This window comes from Sander vitreus, chromosome 21 (genome assembly GCF_031162955.1).
Source record: "Sander vitreus isolate 19-12246 chromosome 21, sanVit1, whole genome shotgun sequence".
NCBI lineage: Eukaryota > Metazoa > Chordata > Actinopteri > Perciformes > Percidae > Sander > Sander vitreus.
Genome location: NC_135875.1, coordinates 18,876,160 through 18,895,748, shown reverse-complemented (window position 1 = coordinate 18,895,748; position 19,589 = coordinate 18,876,160). Strand labels below are relative to the sequence as shown.

At 41.6% G+C, this 19,589-nt stretch overlaps 1 protein-coding gene across 2 annotated transcripts in view; it reads left to right on the top strand.

Moving 5' to 3' along the window:
• Nucleotides 1–62: 62 nt before the first annotated feature.
• mms19 (MMS19 homolog, cytosolic iron-sulfur assembly component) overlaps nt 63–19,589 on the top strand; it is a 25,922-nt gene continuing 6,395 nt past the window's right edge. The window contains exons 1-26 of one of the 2 annotated variants that reach the window (XM_078279120.1): nt 63–167; nt 775–823; nt 1,206–1,306; nt 1,929–2,014; nt 2,225–2,299; nt 2,474–2,543; nt 4,011–4,139; nt 4,317–4,378; nt 5,830–5,916; nt 6,038–6,112; nt 6,284–6,361; nt 7,460–7,598; nt 9,373–9,527; nt 10,521–10,599; nt 11,059–11,184; nt 11,292–11,373; nt 12,290–12,387; nt 12,727–12,888; nt 14,105–14,260; nt 15,683–15,782; nt 16,199–16,301; nt 16,954–17,028; nt 17,140–17,266; nt 17,369–17,475; nt 17,976–18,032; nt 18,183–18,369. In XM_078279120.1, the coding sequence (XP_078135246.1) occupies nt 77–167; nt 775–823; nt 1,206–1,306; nt 1,929–2,014; nt 2,225–2,299; nt 2,474–2,543; nt 4,011–4,139; nt 4,317–4,378; nt 5,830–5,916; nt 6,038–6,112; nt 6,284–6,361; nt 7,460–7,598; nt 9,373–9,527; nt 10,521–10,599; nt 11,059–11,184; nt 11,292–11,373; nt 12,290–12,387; nt 12,727–12,888; nt 14,105–14,260; nt 15,683–15,782; nt 16,199–16,301; nt 16,954–17,028; nt 17,140–17,266; nt 17,369–17,475; nt 17,976–18,032; nt 18,183–18,369 (2,656 nt within the window). In that variant the 5' untranslated portion in view covers nt 63–76. Of the gene's footprint in view, nt 168–774; nt 824–1,205; nt 1,307–1,928; nt 2,015–2,224; nt 2,300–2,473; nt 2,544–4,010; nt 4,140–4,316; nt 4,379–5,829; nt 5,917–6,037; nt 6,113–6,283; nt 6,362–7,459; nt 7,599–9,372; nt 9,528–10,520; nt 10,600–11,058; nt 11,185–11,291; nt 11,374–12,289; nt 12,388–12,726; nt 12,889–14,104; nt 14,261–15,682; nt 15,783–16,198; nt 16,302–16,950; nt 17,029–17,139; nt 17,267–17,368; nt 17,476–17,975; nt 18,033–18,182; nt 18,370–19,589 lie in introns of both variants that reach the window. The other variant, XM_078279119.1, reaches the window with a different exon arrangement.

Here is a 19,589-nt window from a genome sequence, read left to right as displayed (position 1 = left end):
TATGTTAACATTAGTCACTTTTTGTTTTCCCCCCTTAACTTTTCGCGCATGCGTATTCTCAGTTGAGTTACAGGGCATGATGGCTGCGGACAGTATCTTGCTGCTGTCTCTGGTGGAGGAATTTGTCTCGGGACTACAGGACAGTAAGGCTAAAGATACAGCAACAGGTAAATACATCTTAATCTTATTTTCCTCGACACCTTTCCTCAACAGCTCGTTGCGAAAAACAAGCCGTAGAAGCTGCTGAGCTGCCGCTTCAAGGATGCGCAACACTGCATGATGGTTAACGTTAACTAGCTAACTAAGCGCCACAACATCCTGTGTGGTGTTCACCTTCATGCAACTAAAACACACAGGGTGTGACACCGGTCTGCTCATTTTTTTTATCGTCATACCAGCACACGCCAAATCTAACGTTTAATTGTATTGTCATTCGACTAGTAATGTGGATTTTGATGCTAGCCCAGTGTGGTTATCGCATGCTGCCTGCTAGCGTGTTTGTGTGTGTATGTGCGCGCGCGTGTGTGTGTGTGTGTGTGTGTGTGTGTGTGTGTGTGTGTGTGTGTGCGCGCGCGCGCGACCGAATGAAAGCATCCTGTCATTGAACTGTGCACCTTTGAACCCCACCGATGCTGCTAGTTAATCTGTACTACTACTACTAGAGATAACTTAGTTATGCTTGTGTGTTGTTATACGTTTTCTGTGTGCGTTTGTAGTTAGTTATCTTTATATCAATTATTTGCTACAATTCACTAAACTTGGCTTTCTGTTCAGGTGTCAAAGACGGAAAGTTTACAGTACTACAGCTAGTGGAAGCACTGGGGTAAGCTATTAACACTTTCCCAATAGTACAGCAATAACCTTAACCGTAGTATGATTTAATGTATTCTTTTACCTGTTGCAATCTTATTTTGGTTTATGTACTGAATGTGTTAGACAATGGAGGTCAGGTAGTGGAAGTTAAAAGCTTTACATTTCATTAAACATTTTTAAGATATTTAATTTTGCTAATGTCACCCAGCCAAGCCGATATGAGGTATTCTCATGAATGGTAAATGATTATATACTAGACTATACATTTTTATACTATCCACACTATATTGTAGACTTATATTCACTATTTACTAAAAGGCATTAGATACATTTAGAGTTGCTGTTATATTAATATTTAATAATTAACATTTTCATTGCATTCCCTGTTATAGACAGAGTTTGACCAGCTCTCAGTCTCACACTCGAGCCAGAGGAGTCCAGCTTCTCTCTGAAGTTTTACAGGAGTGCTATGGAAGCCTTACAGAGACAGAAGGTACACATCTTCTCTTATATTTTGTAGAAAATCTATCCCACTCTCTTCTTTACTCTTTGTTAGTTTTCTAGATACCATAAACAGTACTGACATGCTATATTATCTCAGTGCCTTGTTGGCTGATTGCTAAAATATTGAAACGCAAACAAATCAAAAAAATGTATCTAATAAGTGTTGCCAGTGGTCTTGCAGCAGTGGTGTAGTCTACATGATACGCAGGTATACGCAGTATAACCACTAAGAAAGCTCCAGGATTTCCGTATACCCACTTAAAAATGCCCAATGACACATAAGAACGTACTTGCATTGTCATTTTTATATATTTGGAATTGTCATCTCTGTTTTTCTTCTTCACATAGGCTAAATAAAGGTAAATTGGTGCATAAAAGTGTGTCAGAATGCAGGAAATGAAGTCATTGATGCTCAAAACTTCCCTGGGGGAGGACCCCCCCCCCCCCCAGGCCCATTCTGGCCCATATATACAGTATAGGCCCATACATATACAGTACAGTATATCCACTACAGTACATTAGACTACACCACTGTCTTGCAGGTCTACATGAACATATTTATGTAAAGAGTGATATTTTATCGCATGTCTCTCTGTCTCTGTTCTCCCCAGTGGAAGTGCTCATTGCCTTCTACGAAAACCGTCTAAAGGACCATTACGTCATCACGCCGCCTGTTTTACAGGGGCTCGGAGCGCTGGTGAGTGTCTGCCGCTGATGGATTTTCAGTGACAACAACACTAAAGATGAACTGCGTGCTAAATGTTCAAGTTAGTTTGCTGCTTGGCAGGTTTCGAGAGAATCATTTTGAGAAGCTCCAGTCAGATGTGATGGCGGCGACCAACGTGTGTGTGTGTGTGTGTGTGTGTGTGTGTGTGTGTGTGTGTGTGTGTGTTTATGCTTTCTCCAGACAAAATGTGCAGTGTTGCCTCCTGGCTCAGCTGTGTCCATGCTGAGGTCTTTGTTCCAGGATGTTCATGTTCAGGTGAGACTTGAAGCCCTCACTCTCTATATACCAACACATCTAAGAATGTCTGTGATTCCTGTTTTCCTTCATGTCTGCGAAGTATGTTTTGTTGGTCAACTTGACTCATCGAAAATGTTCCTACATCTGGGGTATTGTGGGTTAAAATCTCATCGGGTGTGTTTTTCTCTCCAGTCTTTGATGCTGACGGAGAGAGCCTGCGTCTACAACATGCTCATCAACCTCATGGCGACCAGAGAAGCCGGTAAGAGACAGCAGGTTTGAGCGTGATTCAGTTGATCGAGACAGACAGCTAACAGTTCTCCACTATGACTGAGAGCTTTGCTGGAAGAAAAACCAAGCTTCTGTGTTGAAGACACAGGGGATTCCAAACGGCACAGAGTGAGTTTCGAAAGTCCGAAATCTCACCAGTTGGCTGACTAATCGCTGTGGTCGTTGCTCACCCCAGGGCGGTGATACCATCTTACCAGCCCTGTAATAAAGGACAGAGTTGTCACACCTTACGCAGAGTTGAATCATTTGCATGCACTGGGTGTTTTGCATGCAAAAAAGAAGACTGACAAAAAAGTGTTTTTGTGTGTGGCTGCCGGTAGTTGCCGTGTCATGAGCACACCAGCGTGTTGGATGACACAGTGTGTCCTCACCTCTGTCTCCCCATTTTATACTTTATGAAATAGAAGAAAGTACTTGATCAAACAGGAAATGAAGGCTCTTTTTCATTTGTTAGGCTAGTCGTAATTGTCGATTTAAGCTTCGATTAAGCAATCTTAACACACTTTTAGCCTTCACCCTACAGTACGTCCTAACAACTTCCTCAGATTTTCAGGAAGAGGTACATTGTGTAATTTCTTCAACTTGGTGGAAATAAGAATGTATCACCCCTCTCCAAACATTATGTGATGAACCCATATTTCTGTCCTCTGTCTTAAGTCTGATTTTAGGTTCTGCGTTGAATCGACGCCGTAGCTACGCGCAGCTACGTACGCTGTAACCTGACGTGCACCTCCCCAGAAATGTAACTACACGCCGTGGCGACGCAGACCGCAACAACTGTCATTGGTCCCCTTGGCTGGGGCTTGGTAGGCTCTGTGTAGAGCCTGCGTACAACCATAAATCCGCCTTTACAGATTTTAAAGGTCCAATGTGTGGGAATTTCTCCCATCTAGAGATCATATATCGCAATCAACTCTCTCGCGCCGCGCAGTTCAAAGTACGTATTACAGCTACGGTAGCCTTCACGCTTCAAAAAGCCGGTCTCTTGCTCTTTTCAATATCCTTTTTCTTTTTCTGGGCGAAGAAGAAGACTCCTGTTCCTGAAATTTGGATTTTGAATACGTGTGGTCCTCCATGTTTCCTTATTCAAACTTGCCGCGGCCGGGAAGCTACGATACCCATTAGCAGCATTAGCAGCACCTGTGAGTTTATCATGCGACAAAACGCCAAAGGCGGAGCAGTATGTCCTGTATGTCTCTTACCGGCTAACGTATTTCAAGATGGCGCATGAATATGGAGCGTCTACCCCAGTTCATGCCAATGCCAATGTAAAACTTCAAGCCAAAAGGAATACTTGTTATTGATGGTGGTGGTAAATATTCATGAAAAAGGACAAGTTTGTGAACGGGCAACACAGATTTTGAGAATGAACAACTAAACACGTTACACACTGGACCTTTTAATCCAAACCATGTGTTCCTGTTTGACTTTTCCGCAGAACTGAAGGGTTTGGGGGCAGACTTTGTGTTTGGTTTTGTCCAATCAATGGACGGAGAGAGGGATCCTCGCAACCTCCTGTTAGCCTTCCAGATTGCCAAGAACATTGTCCTCCGGGGTTATGATCTAGGTGAGAGCGCATACACACACACACACACACACACACACACACACACACACACACACAGCATCTTTTCTTGCCGTTTTCTCACTGTCTCTGTCCCTCTCTGACCTTTGTTACCATCCATTGCACAGTTCCAGCATGACTCTGTTTTGCTTTCCGTTGATTTCCTGTCTGCTGTCTCAGGTAAATTCGCGGAGGAGCTGTTTGAAGTGACGTCCTGCTATTTCCCCATCGACTTCAGCCCCGTAAGTCCCTGTTTACTCAGCTGCTTTGCCTTTAAGAACTGATGGAAGCAGAGAGGGCAGCAGACAGAAATGTCATCACTGACTTCCTGTGGCCTCAAGTCAACTCTGTAGGAAACAATAATACAGCGTCTGCTTCCTCGTTTGGTCACGCACATTTCCCATCTCTACGTCACAGATGATATCGGCTCTGTGATTGTTTGTTGACTCTCTGGAGCAGAACAGCACATTACCACGACGATCTAATATGAGGTGGGGCTCTGTGGGACATACAGTCAAGACCGCAACATTCTTCTAGAGCTGCAAAGATGAATCGATTAGTTGTCAAATATGAAGTTAATCGGCAACTATTTTGATAATAGATTAATCGGTTTGAGTAATGTTTTTATGGAAAAAAGTGAAGAAAAAGAATTCTCTGATTCCAGCTTCTAACCCCTCATTTCCACCAACTGCGGAACGAATGCGGATCGGCTCCGCTGCGTGTCGGCTCCGTGCTCCGCCGTCCTTCAATACCCACCAGGTCCAGATTGTTTGCGGCACGGCTGCGGCCATGACTGACCGCTGAAGTCACGAGGACCCACGAGTTCTCGCGAATTCACGTAGAATAGAACCACAAAACCGACAACAGTTTGTTTCCATCCAGAGGAGTAGAGGGGAAACAACTCTGTGCTGTGTTTTCAAGGTGTAGTGCAGGGAAATATGATCCGCCGTGAGCACGGCGTGTTTTATTTTGAAAATGAACCGGATGTTTAATTTTGTTTCTGTGCTGGACTTCCTGTCCCGCACTATCTGCCCCGTGCTGATTTGCTGCGGAGCTCTCCGGCGTCCGCCAAAAATAGAAGCTCTGCGTATCTGCTCCGGAGGGCTGCGGACCGAGTCGGAACGCAGCCGCTCCACAGTCAGTGGAAATACACACATTGACTTTAATGGAAACCTGTTGACTCCGCCGCCGTTCCGGAGCGGATCCACAGCTGTTCCGCAGTTGGTGGAACTTGGGAGTTAGAATATCATTTTTTTCTGGCCTTTTCCGCCTTGAATCGATAGGACCGTTAGGTGAGAAAGGGGAGAGAGAGGGGGAAGATATGCAGGAAATCATCACTCGAACCCTGGACCTCTGCGTCGAGGCATAAGCCTCTCAGTATATCTGCGCCTGCTCTACCCACTGAGCCAACCCGGCCACAATGAGAATATTTTCTAGTTTCTTCACTCCTCTATGACAGTTAACTGAATAGCTTTGAGTGTTGGACCAAACAAGACATTTGAGGGCTTTGGAAAACACTAATTGACTTTTCACCAATTAATTCATTAACAAAATAACCAACAGATTAATTGACTATAAAAAAAAATAAGTTAGTTAGTTAGTTGCAGCCCAACATTTTTCTGTGAACATGTGTAGGTGCATTTATGATTTCTGTGTGTTATTCCCCCCACCCCATACGCTTCACCCACCCCAGCCTCCCAATGACCCCCACGGCATCACCAAAGAGGAGCTGATCCAGATGCTGAGGGACGTCCTCACTGGGACGCCACGATTTGCTGAGGTGGGGACGATCAATTTCCATTTACGTTTCTCTTTTTGGTGCAATAGGCGCCTTTTGTTGTGACCGTCTTTAAGGGCCTAAAGAGAGTTTTCATGTGCTGTGTATTGCTTCACTGTTGCAGTTTTTGTTACCGCTCATCATTGAGAAGCTGGACTCCGACGTTCCGAGTTCCAAGCTGGACTCGCTGCAGACTCTGGTAAGAAATCTCTACTATTTTCTGAAGTTTGTAAACGTGGATGATATTACAACTCGTTACAACTACAGTGGAGCTGCTGAGATTCGAACTTATGGAGGTGAAGCAGGGTGTACCATAGGTATTATATCTGCGGGGTGTACCCGGTTTCTTATCTCATTGATATTTTTTCAGACTGCTGGCGTGTCACAATATGAACATAAGGACTTGGCAGAATTCCTCGAGGGACTGTGGGCGTCACTGCGCCGAGAGGTTGGTTTGAGATACATGTATACAAACAGTAATAGTACCTGTGATTTTATTTTATTGGTGTGTATATGGTATCTAAGCTTTGTAAGGAAACATTTTAACATCTTAAAGTGTTGTTTTTTTTTTTTTGTGGAAATAGCCTTCTACTTATTTAGTTGCTGATTTTATTTTCACCCACTACACACTCAAAAACAAGAAGGATCTTTAAGGCTGCGTTCACATCAACCAACTTTGGGGAAAAAAAATATCAAACTCTGCAGTGTTAGTTTGTGTTGCATGTCCAGTTGCAAACAAGACCATTTGAACTCCAAATGATGTCTCCAAGACATATGAAGATGTGAGTCACCGTCTTCCAACAATAGAACTGATGGTTCAGAAGTGAGAATGTAATAGAGAGCATCTAAAGCTAGTGTGTCAAACTCAAGGCCCTCGGGCCAAATCCGGCCCCTCCCAGATTTTGATCCAGCCCGCATATCGATTTAGGTTCCCAATACATTTTGGCCCAGCTAGTTTTTATCGCTTTTCCCTACATTTTTGTCACTTTTTGGCGCTTTTTCGTTGCTTTAGACTTCCAATGTTTTTGGCGCCTTTTCTATGATAGCTAAGGAACGTTTTTGACGACTTTTCCCAAACAGTAAGTGAGAAAGCTATATGAGACATGCAGTAATGCAGTCAAAATATTTGACTTTTTCTCTTAAAAAAAGCATGTCAATAAACTTTACATGTCTGGCCCTGGATGTGATTCTCTTTTTCCACTGTGGCCTGTAGTGAAGTGGAGTTTGACACCATTGATCTAAAGGAAAATGACCCAAAACACAATGCTTTATGGGAAGCAGGGAACAAGTGCAGTTGCTCATGCTCTGAAAGCCAAGAAAAAGCCATTGTGAACACTGGACCAGTGCTTCTATTCATCAGTATGTTCTTGTGTGAGAGACATTCCTCAGGCTCCAGGCACTGAAAACCCAATTAAAGATCCATTACATAAATGTGTCAAACCATGTAGACCAAAATAAACAAAGTGTTAATGTAATCCCCTTTTTTGTTGATGTGAAGAACAAATTAATGAAAGCTGCCCCTCCCCCCCCTGTTGTTTCCCTGCAGGTGTTTCAGACAGCAAGTGAGAAGATTGAGTCTGCTGGCCTCGCTGCTCTTACCGCACTCACTTCCTGTCTGTCTCGCTCGGTCCTCAGCTCTGACTCTGAAGACTCCCTCAGCACCTTCCTGGATCTCGTTCTCAAAGGTGACGTATTGTGAAATTGAGCTTATTTGCACATGAATAACAAATCCTCATTTTATTGGAAGGATGTATAAACTCCAAGAGTGTATAGAAAAGTTGCCGAAATAAAGGGAAAATTGCCATTATTAGAGTCCTATAGGTGAACTAAATACAGCGGTTTTATTAACAATTCAAGTTGGAAGACACAAAAACAACAAAATTGGGAAAGACTTGTTACATGACTTTGCCCTGGTGCATGCAGAGTGGCTGGCGGGCAGAAAGAGAGGGAGTGTAGATGTAAAAAGTGCTGATCTAAAAATGTCAGAACTGTGGTTATGGGAGGGTTAACTGCTAAAGTAGATGGGCAGGAAATGATACCACTGTGACTGTTCAGCTCTCTAATTTCAACCAACTGCTTGTACAGTTAATGTGTCGTGTTAACGGTGCACAAGATATAATGTTAGCCTCAGATGACTGTTGGTTTCCTGCCAAAATGCAGTTAGAGTTTAGGAAACCTACCAACCAATATCACATTTTTATAGGCTTATATTAAGGTATATATATATATATGTGTGTGTGTGTGTGTGTGTGTGTGTATATATGTGTGTGTGTGTGTATATATATATATATATATATATATATATACAGTGCTGCTCATAAGTATTCATACCCATGCTAAAGTTGACTAAAAAAGAGGAATAAAAAAAATCATCTTTTGGAAATTGATCTTAATGCCTTAATTAAAAAAAATGAGGAAAAATCCAACCTTTTAAGGACACCAATTTTTTTTGTGAATGAATAATGTATTGTAAATAAATAAATGTTCTTCCTTAAAATACAGGGGCCATAATTATACATACCCCTATGTTAAATTCCCATAGAGGCAGGCAGATTTTTATTTTTAAAGGCCAGTTATTTCATGGATCCAGGATACTATGCATCCTGATAAAGTTCCCTTGGCCTTTGGAATTAAAATAGCCCCACATCATCACATACCCTTCACCATACCTAGAGATTGGCATGGTTTTATTTCAGTTAGCCTAATAGCTAACTGAGATAAGATCCATATCAATGCAAATCAAACCAGCTATTAGGCTAACTGAAATAAAACCATGCCAGTCTCTAGGTATGGTGAAGGGTATGTGATGATGTGGGGGCTATTTTAATTCCAAAGGCCAAGGGAACTTTATCAGGATGCATAGTATCCTGGATCCATGAAATAACTGGCCTTTAAAAATAAAAATCTGCCTTCCTCTATGGGAATTTAACATAGGGGTATGTATAATTATGGCCCCTGTATTTTAAGGAAGAACATTTATTTATTTACAATACATTATTCATTCACAAAAAAAATTGGTGTCCTTAAAAGGTTGGATTTTTCCTCATTTTTTTTAATTAAGGCATTAAGATCAATTTCCAAAAGATGATTTTTTTTATTCCTCTTTTTTAGTCAACTTTAGCATGGGTATGAATACTTATGAGCAGCACTGTATATATATATATATATATATATGTGTGTATATATATATATATATATATATATATATATGTATGTGTGTGTATATATTTTATTGATGTTTTTTCACTTGATAATGGTTTGACTGATATTGGTGAATTTTTAAAGGCCAGTCAATATTTTAGACTGAAATAGGTTGAACTTATTGACTGATCTGCTTGTAAAGAATTTGCAGGGAAATCCTCTCCACTTTTTTTTTCACATATCAGTATACCTCTGTGAAACATGTCTAGTGGTATTGTTTTTTGTTTGTTTTTTACTGAAAGTGTGATGTCGTTCCAGACTGCAAACATCACCTGTCTGAGCCGGACCTGAAGCTCGTGTGGCCCAGCGCCAAGCTGCTGCAGGCCGCCTGCAGCGCCTCCGACAGGGCCAGCCACATCATAACAGCCGCTGTGATGCCCTCTCTCATTGAGCAGTACAACAGCAGAGCACAGGTACACAAGGGAACCGTCCAGATGTTTGTTTCGTTTAAAACTGGCATGGGTAGAGTGGTGCTTTAACTTGTACTATTGTTGTCGTATTTTTGAGGTCATTCTCTTTTAGTGTCATTCACTAACCCTAACCCAATCTATGATGTCATGGACATTAAGGCCACCATTGCAAATAAGAACATGTTCTTAATGACTTGCCTGAATTAAAAAAAGGTGAAATAAAAAAATAAATGGACTCTTAAGTCATAGTATTGATATCTGTGTGATGATATCTAGGGATGCACCGATACCAGTGTTGGTATCGGGTCTGTGACTTTGCTAATGCACTTGTACTCATAAAACAACTCAGATATAACTGCATTTAATGCTAATTGGCATTACAGTTGGCAGCTTTATAGCTTAAGCGCGCTTAAAAAGCTCAAAGCAAAACGGTCTAAAGTGTGGCTGTATTTCACTCAAAACGGGAGTCCCGGTCGGGGACATGAAACAGTCCGTAGCTAAATATAGCGTAGCTTACCGGTAGCCTGCAGCTTCCCTTTTCCAGAAACCAAGGCCACTGCCAGAGTCTGAGAAACAATAGAACTGGAAAATCCTCCCACTTCCCTGAAGTCACCCGCGTGGCAACATTATGCCTTCCTGGTGAGTTGCTATGTAAACAAACAAGGAACGGTAAAGCATGTGGGCACCGACAGGACTTCATGGTGCATTCAGGTTATCTTATCTTAAAGCATGTTGGCACCGACAACATGCATTCAATGATGCATTCAGGTACACCTCGTAAGGTCATGATGCATTCAGGTGCAAATAATGCATGTTTTCAAATTAATTGTTAGAACTGTAATAGTATTATTAGTACTCATTTTGGTACTTTTGTTTTGGCAAATACCCAAATGTAAGTACTTGTACTTAGTCTGAAAAAAAGTGGTATCGGTGCATCCCTAATGATATGAGTAACTTACTACACTGGAAAACATGACTTCTTTTTTCTTTGTGCAGTGTTCCCACAGGCGAACATTACTGGAGGTGGTGCAGCGATTCATCCTGTCAGTAAAAACCTGCCGGTCTTCAGACAACGGCAAGTGCTGTTTATTGCTGTCTTACTTCAGGGCAACATTTTCATTCCAGAACACTCATGTGTGACATCCATTTCTAACAGCTTTGTCTTGTTCCACTTCAACAGCAATACATAATGATACAAATCTTACAAATCATACACCACAAATGATACATTTGTTTCACATTTTAATCACTTGGGCGCATCTGTTTCATACCATTGCATCGCAGAGTGTGGTTTTTGTGTTTGAATATAGCATGAACAAGAATAAAAAGCTTTCTGTAGTTTATTGTCTCTTGACATTAAATCATGAATAGGAACTTCAAAACGGATATAAAAAGGACTGCTCTTCTTTTTTTCTTTTTTTTGACTGTGTTTAGGTGCTGTTCATGTATAACCATGGAGACTAGAGACAGCATTTGCTTTCAGGTTTTAACTTTTCTGTTTTTGTTTGTCTGCGTTTCGCCTTCTCCACATTAGAAGAGAGTGTGTTTTTAGCCTTCCGTCCGTCTCTGTGCAGCATGGTGTTTTCTGCTCTGACCGAGACGAATGCCAGTCTGCAGATCACAGCCAACTCTGTGCTCACCTCACTGGCGCAACAAAGAGGTGAGGTGCCAATGAAGTCTTTTTACATTCACGGCCTACAGCCGAGTCAGATTTTAGTCAGACATTTAGCACTGTTTCAAATATTACAAATCTACTGTCTCTCTCAGGCCTGCTGTTGGACTCTGATATTGAGCTGGCTGTAGATCACCTAACCAGACTAGTGCTGACGGAGGACGACGCCGAAGTCAGGTGAGCTCATGTTGAACATACTTCCATCTGTCTCTCCTCTGTCATCTTTTGGATTCCTCTATTGCTACTACCTCTTAAAGGTGCTCTAAGCAATGTCACGTTTTTTTTTTAGGCTACAACATTTTTTGTCACATACAGCAAACATCTCACTATCCGTGAGCTGCCTGTCCCCTGAACACACTGTAAAAAAAAAAACGGCAACTAGGTCAAAGTTGAATTAATTGGAACTTTGAGCGCAGCGCTCGGCGCAAATATCAGTCCCTCCAGAAAATGCGATTATGTGATCGCATAATTCAATGCATAATCAGCCAAAGGCCGCATTTTTTTCAAATACGGCGCACTTTCGCCGCATAAATTGCCGATTTCCGCGCAAAATATGCGGGGCTTGCATGATTTCATAATCCCCGCATTTTCGTTGCAAAAAAATCACATATATCTTAGCAGAAAGTTGAAAGATGTTGCGTGTACTTCACACAAGAGCAGCCATTTTCCCCTGTTGCCATGGGAACGTTATGAAGTGACGTAATTACGCGACGTGAACGTCATCGAAAAGCTGCAAACCCCGCGGTGAAGCCATGATGAAACCGCAGTTTTTGCAAGTTCCCGCAATTTCATCGCATAAAATTGCATAAATATCCCGCATAATCCATCGCATTATTTAAGAAAACGTGCCGCATAATCAAGGATTTTTGCCCGCAACAATCACCAAAAAACTCCGCATTTTTCTGGAAGGACTGGAATATGAGCGGTGAGCTCCACCGCTCTTCCCATAGGAAATCAATGGAACGGCCAGCGCGGAGCAGTTTTGCCCCCTATCATGTGTAGGCGGCTTAACACAACTTTTTTGTTTGTTTTGGCAGTTGATCTGAACATAAATGGTATCTGTCTGAGTCTTTGTCCTGTTTTCGGCCTGCAGTCTTGCTGTGGTGGAGTGTGCCGGAGCCTTAGCAGCGTTGCACCCTGCAGCCTTCATCACTAAACTCATCCCAAGACTAAAGACGGAGATGTTTTCTGGTAAGTGAATAGCACACACTAAAAATATACAGTATCAGGGAGTATGTAAAAACTCTATACAGATACTAATATTTGTATTATACAATGCTTGTAAAAAGTAGCTGGACTTTTCCATGATTTATTTCTTTACCTCTTTGACTCAGTGCATTTATTTAGTATTTTTTTGATCAACCGAAATATTACTTTCATTTTTACAAATATTTAAACGTAAACTAATTAATTGCATAGGCGCTCTCCCCCTCCCACTAATGTTTTTCTTGAATTTACCATTTAACATTAGGTCAGCAGAATGGCAATTCATGAGTGTATCTTGCACATCTTTAACCCTCCTCTGTTCAGAGCCCATGGATCATGACCACGAAAGAGCAGTTTCTGAGCGGCGTTCCCATCATGCAGTGCGCCAGCGGTGTTTGTCTGCTCTGGCCGCGGTGTCCACCCAACCCAGTGTTGTCCAGGAGAGCACGCCTGTCCTCTTGGAGGTCCTCAGCTCAGCACACACAGGTAATCTGTTTTCTGACTTCAGGCATAGACTCATTTCTTTCTCAACATGATTGCTGGAAGCCTACAGTCCAAAAAAAACAAACAGCCATTCCTCTTTATAGATGACGTTTTTTTTTTTTTTACAGATGGTTTGAAGTAGGGCTGTCAGTTAAACACGTTCTTAAACCCATTTTAACGGCGTCTATTTTTTCATCGCGAGATTAACGTTCTTTTTGGCCTAGCAAACGTCGTTTTTTAACGTTAGAAAAACTACAACACCACACCGGATCTAGCTAGACCGGAAACACAACAACAGGCACGCCGCACACACTTGTTTGGGCTTGCGAGGCGGCCAAAGAGTAGTAGGCCAACGTTACGTTTTGAGTGGATGGCGAGCGCGAGACGCCGAAATGGATGCCAATGAGATTCTGAATGGAAAGTTTACTTTTATAAAGTTGCCAAATGGTTCCATTGACAAGACCGAAGTGACCCGTGTGTTTTGTCGTTGTGAACTGAGCTCTCATCGTCTGAAAGACCACTTGATGGCCAAGCACACAGCTGATGCCAATTCTCCGCCCCCTCGTCAAAGCCAGGCGACTTCAGACAGAATCAATGTTGTTTTCAATAAAAAAAAAAAACATTTGCACAAAGCAAGGCCGATCCACTTTTCCATGTTGATAAGAGCATTAAAATGAGAAAAAATAATGGGACTAAAAGAAATCTAGGGACATTTAGAATAGATAAAAATGTGCGATTAATTGCGAGTTAACCATGACATTAATGCGATTAATCGCGATTAAATATTTTAATCGTTTGACAGCACTAGTTTGAAGATTTAAACCTTTTTTCGCCTAAATTGCCTTGAAGCAGTCACAATCTCTCTATATTTAGGCAGAAGGATTTGACTTTTTTAACTGTATGGACCAACCACCAGGTTACACCAGGTAATCTACGTATTAGTCTGTCTCCAAATACAAAAATGTAAAGGTCAAGCAGAACAAGAGCTACGATACAGTATCGGTACCCATCAAATTCTGAAATGTGAGTTTCAGTGCTGCTAGCTGACACCTCACATCTCCCATCTGCATTTGTGTCAAATGACATGCATCAGTTATTGCATAACTTGTGTGTTGTTGTTGTTTAAAGTCACAGGAATTGTGTACAGGCTAAACAAATGAAGAAGAAGCAGAAGAGAAGTTTCAGTTGAAAGCATAATTTCTTGTTTTGTCTTTTTCAGGTGGCGTTGGTTTCTCAGTGGAGGAGGTGATGTTGGCGTGTCGCAGCCTCCAGAGAATAGCAGAGCAGGTTCAGGACACTGAGGAGACGGGACGATGCTTCCATGACATCATTATCCCGCGCCTGCTGTCTCTGGCGCTCCAGGCAGCACTGCAGGGTGAGCAGTTCCTGAACTGAAATTCTGATAATGTCCTCTTTTACTTTTCACCATCACCCCACATTTCAGCCTCACCAAATAACTTCTACTTTAACTACTGATAATGTGCTACTTCTTAATTCACAGTCCCACCACAGTCGTCCTCGCATTTTTAAAGGTCCCGTATTGTAAAAAGTGAGATTTTCTTGTCTTTTTATGTTTCGGGCCTGTCAGTCCGTCCCATTCTTGTGAACGCTGTATCTCAGGAGCCCCTAGAGCAGGGGTCAGCGACCTTTGGCACGTGTGCCACCACTGGCACTAGGGCTGCACGATATTAGGAAAATATCTAATTGCGATATTTTTTTTTGGACTGATATTGCGATTGTGATATGATTCACGATGTTGGAGGGAATGATCATTTTTGTATCATTATTCTCATTTTCATTGAAAAATATATAAAAAATAAATGATTGAAGTGTGATTGTTTTTTGCGAGGATCTGTACCAAACAACGATTTTTTTTTTTTAGTCTGTAGGATACGATTTGTAGGCTGGGACGTCTCTGCAGCACCACATATATTTTATTTATTTATTTATTATTATTTATTTTTTTTCGGGCATTTTAGGCCATTATTTCCGTAGGACAGATGAAGACACGAAAGGGGAGAGAGAGGGGGGAATGACATGCAGCGAAGGGTCGCAGGTCGGAGTCAAACCCGCGGCCGCTGTATCGAGGAGTAAACCTCCATATATGCGCCTGCTCTACCAACTGAGCTAACCCGGCCACCAATACTTTATTTTAGAATGGTTTGACACGTATTTTGCCTTTAACAAATATTGCGCCCCCCCTGCGATTTGGATATTGCACTAGTTCATATTGCGATTATGATAAAATTGCGATTAATTGTGCAGCCCTAATTGGCACGCAGTAGCTTTACCAATGGCACACTAACAATAATAATAATAAATGTGCCAGAGTGTGTTTCAGAAGTGTCCTCTCATCCGCATTCCAAATGATCTTTTTCACAGCCATTGGCAGGAGCACAGCCTGTTATTTACAGTAGTTTGATCGACTTTTTCCCCATCCGCATTCCGTGAACACCCGCCCTACTCCGCCTCTGATGGGTAGTACTCGTTGCCTTATTCACAGAATGCGGAAGAATGCTGAGATGGCACACTGATTAACAAGAACATTTAAAAATGTTTAAAAGCTAGCCGACCCCTGCCCTAGAGGGATTTGCTTCAAATTTAGCCAGAAAGGAGTAGCCAGACCCTCTTTCAGCGCGCTTTGGAGGAGGGTCTGGCAAAGCGAGACTAATCCCCATAGACCCCCATGGTAAATGGCCAACTTTACAGCAGAATGTTATTTAAAAAAAAAAAAATCTAAATGTTAAAGTTTAACAGTGAATTATTTCAGCTGAAACTCACTATTGACGTGTTGTAGGCGAGGGGTCACCTGGTCGTCGTAGTCCTCTTGTGGAGGAGGCGGTCCTGTCTGCCATGGTCCCTGTCATCAGCACTTCCTGCTCCAGGCTGCAGCCCACGTCAGTATAAACTCTCATTCACTTTTTCACCACGTTAACTACTGGACTCGTCCCGTCTCTACTGTCTTAATGTAGAGACATAACTAAGCAGTGCCACACTTTGGCTTTCCAAAATATCAGCTAGAAGCAAATGACTGCTCTTTGTTTTTCAGTAGACTACGTACCTGGGATACTTAGGAATCATTTGATGTATCTTGGGGAAATTATTAAGCTTTCAAATGTGTTAAAGACATCTTTTTTTTTTTTTCCACAAGTTGCTTTGTCTGCTGTGTTTCTGTTTCTAAATTTAAATCGGATTTGAAAAAATGGCACTAGTTCCTGTCTGTTTCTCACCTTTTTTAGCAGTGTCTCCGACTGTAAGAGCATGTTTCATGAGGTTTGTGTGGTTTCTGTATTTTCTTTTTTGATGTCGTCAGGTTGGCGGGACAGACGGCGTCGAGGGCTGTGTCTCTCTTCCTGCACGGTGATGTTTCCTTTTTGCCCGACAACTCCTTCCCTTCACACATCCAGCTGCTCAAGGTTTGTGTGTACGTGGGTTTGTGTACACACGTGGCTGCAGTAAAATGTTTATTCAAATATTGTCTCTTCATATTTGCATGTCTTTATACACCACATCTTTATCAGGATGCATAGTATCCTGGATCCATGAAATATCTGGCCTTTAAAAATAAACATCTGCCTTCCTCTATGAATTTAACATAGGGGTGTACTTACTTATGCCCCCTGTATTTTAAGGAAGAACATTTATTTATTTACGATACATTATTCATTCACAAAGAAAATTGGTGTCCTTTTAAAGGTTGGATTTTTCCTCATTTTTTCAATTTACAAAAGATGATTTTTTTTATTCCTCTTTTTAGTCAACTTTAGCATGGGTTCATGAACTTATGCTTAGCACTGTATATATTTTCTATATCCTACCTTTTTGTTAAATTATTTGAGGGAGCCCAACATGCCAAGCCCCCTGAGGGTTTTCTGGGTTGTCATTTTAACTTAATTTTTTGTATATTTAACACTGTTGTTGTTTTCCCGCATGTGCTAAATAAAAATCAAATCAATAATAGACAGCTCTAAGTTAGGGGTTGGTTCTCTTTCGGAGAAGAGAGGACTTTTTCATTTCCCTGTTACTTGAAAAGTGTGTTTATTCAGGCATGTAATGTTTTCCCAGAAGCAGCGGGGCGACTCGTGGAGCCAGTCTCAGATGGTTTGCCTGCTTATGGGATGCGTGTGTTCCTTACCTCGCAGTGTGAGTCTCAACTCAAACACTTAATTCCGCTTTTCTGAAGATCCTAAAAAAAAAAAGAAGCTTTGCATCTGTTACTGAATCTGCATTCTGAGGGTTGTTTGTGTCATCCAGGTGGAGGTGCCTCAGATAGAGGAACTGCTGCCAGAGCTGGAGGAGATGAGCTGCGCCTGCAGCCACCCGCTCTCATACACCTCGGCTGCAAAGTGCTTCGCTGGCCTGGTTAACAAGAGACCACAGGGTCAGTTTGTGTCTCTTCACGCTACCGTTTTTGCTTTTTCTGTTCCAAAACCCGAGAGCCTACTAACTGAACGCTTCTGTGGTGGTTTGATTTCTTCTTCAGGTGATTCTCTTGACAGCCAAATCCAGAGCAGCGTGAAGAGAGTGTGTAGGGAGTTGGACTCTGCGTCTGCATCCGTACGCACTCAGGCCTTCACCCTCATGATCTGGGTAAGAGTCGCACTGTTTTCAGTCTGTCGGCTGCTAATTGTTTATATTCCTCAGCTAGATTCTAGATTCTAGATTCAATATTCAAGATTCAAGATGAGCTTTATTGTCCCCCATCGTGGGAAATTTGTCTTGGGCACTTAACCCACGCTGCAGCCGTAGTAAAAACAAATAGACACAGAGAGCATGTACAAACAGATACTGTACAATACCATACCACAGACCGTACTGTGGTCCTGATGGTGTCTAAAACCCAACATGGTGTCATGCAATGCATTAGTTAAACATTACTCAAAATAAATAAATAAATTAAAAGAGAGAGAATCATTTTTGGTCAAATGTCTGAACTTTTGGTCAGATAATTAAGACATTTGGTGTGTGACGATGCACAAAGGTTATTTTACCGTCGGCTGTCATTCAATAAATCAAGTTAAATGGTAACCTAACACAGTTATATGTCAGTATAAGAAGAAGCAAGTGCAATGTCATTGCTTTGTCTCCAGGTTGCCAAGGCTCTGCTTCTCAGATACCACCCTCTGTTTACAACACTCACTGACAAGGTAAGAACAGAGACACACGCACGTTAAATACAACTGCACCGACCTTTTATTGCAATTTTATTCTGTCCTTTTACACGACTTTCATGTGCCAAGATGAACAGGAAAAACTGGGCTTTGATTTGAACTTTCCTTCCGCTGTGTGTTCTGAAGCTCTTCTCTCTGCTCGACGATGCCGATCTGGGTCCGATGGCAGCAGACGGCTTCACGCTGCTGATGAGCGACTCTGCCGACATCCTGAACCGCGGTTGCCATGCCGACGTTCGCATCATGTACCGCCAGCGCTTCTTCAGCGAGAATTCAGACAAGTTGGTCCAGGGCTTCAACGCTGCGCCGCAAGGTACAGGGCAACAGCGCTGCTGTGTAAATGGCTTATTTGAAATAAAACGTAATTCAGTTAAAGCCACTTACGGGTATCACTTGAACATTTCTTCTAGCACAAGAGACACTGTAGCGAACCGAAATGCATGCTGCTCTCCATTACAGACAGTTCATGAATGGTCACAGCAAAAAGAAATACTAAGACCACATTGTTCAAAGTACAGCTACGTGAGTGCATTTGAATACCAAAATGAATGGACATCCCAGCACAGTCACCCATATTGGAATATATATAAAAGAAAAAGAGCTAATGAGAGAAGTCAAATCAACCCGTTTTAGGAGGCTTCATATCCATTCTACTGTCGGATGGAAATATTTTAAACCTTGGATCATTTGCGTTGTGAACATTTATGGACATATGTAGAATTTTATTAGTATATATGTATTAATTCTACAGTTTTGGATTAAATCCGTTAATTCTCACCAGCGTCAGTGCATGAAAGATTATTCTTACCAAGCATATATATATATATATATATTAGGGCTGTCAAACGATTACATTTTCTTAATCGCGATTAATCGTTGAAGTTCTATAGTTAATTGCGATTAATCGCATGTTTTATCACATGATTAAAATTCTATTATTTTGCATTTCAGAACTGTTTTTAAGTACATATTAACAATGGAAAGCAATTCTTACCAGTGTATCTTGATTGGGAATCAAATGAATGCAAAGAAAGTGACTTTATGAACTTGATTTGTATTTGTTTATTATATATTTAATTTAGTCACACATTTGAATCTAGATCAAGGTCAATATTAGGGTTGGGTATTGTTTGGTTTGGATACCGGTGCTAAAGCGGTACTTTTAAAACGGTAGCGGTGCCTTAACAGTGCCTGAACCGATTTTAAGAAAGTAAAAAAAAAGAAGGGTACTAAACAGTTGGTGACATTAAAGAATGGCTTGTTTATTGCTAAGGCCATATCGTCAAAATTAAATGATTAATAATAATGTAATCACTATAACAATAACTTATTTCACTAGTAAATAGCTGTTGAATGACAAAAACAACCACCAGATGGGAAAAGGGCATTTAACAACAACTTTGAATGCACCACAACACTGTAAATTACCAGTTTCAGTGAACGCACCGTCTGTGTTTTTTCCGACAACAGCAGCTGCAGATTGTTACATCCCGGTGTCGGAATCCTCTACAGTGAAATGGAGACAAACTTTAC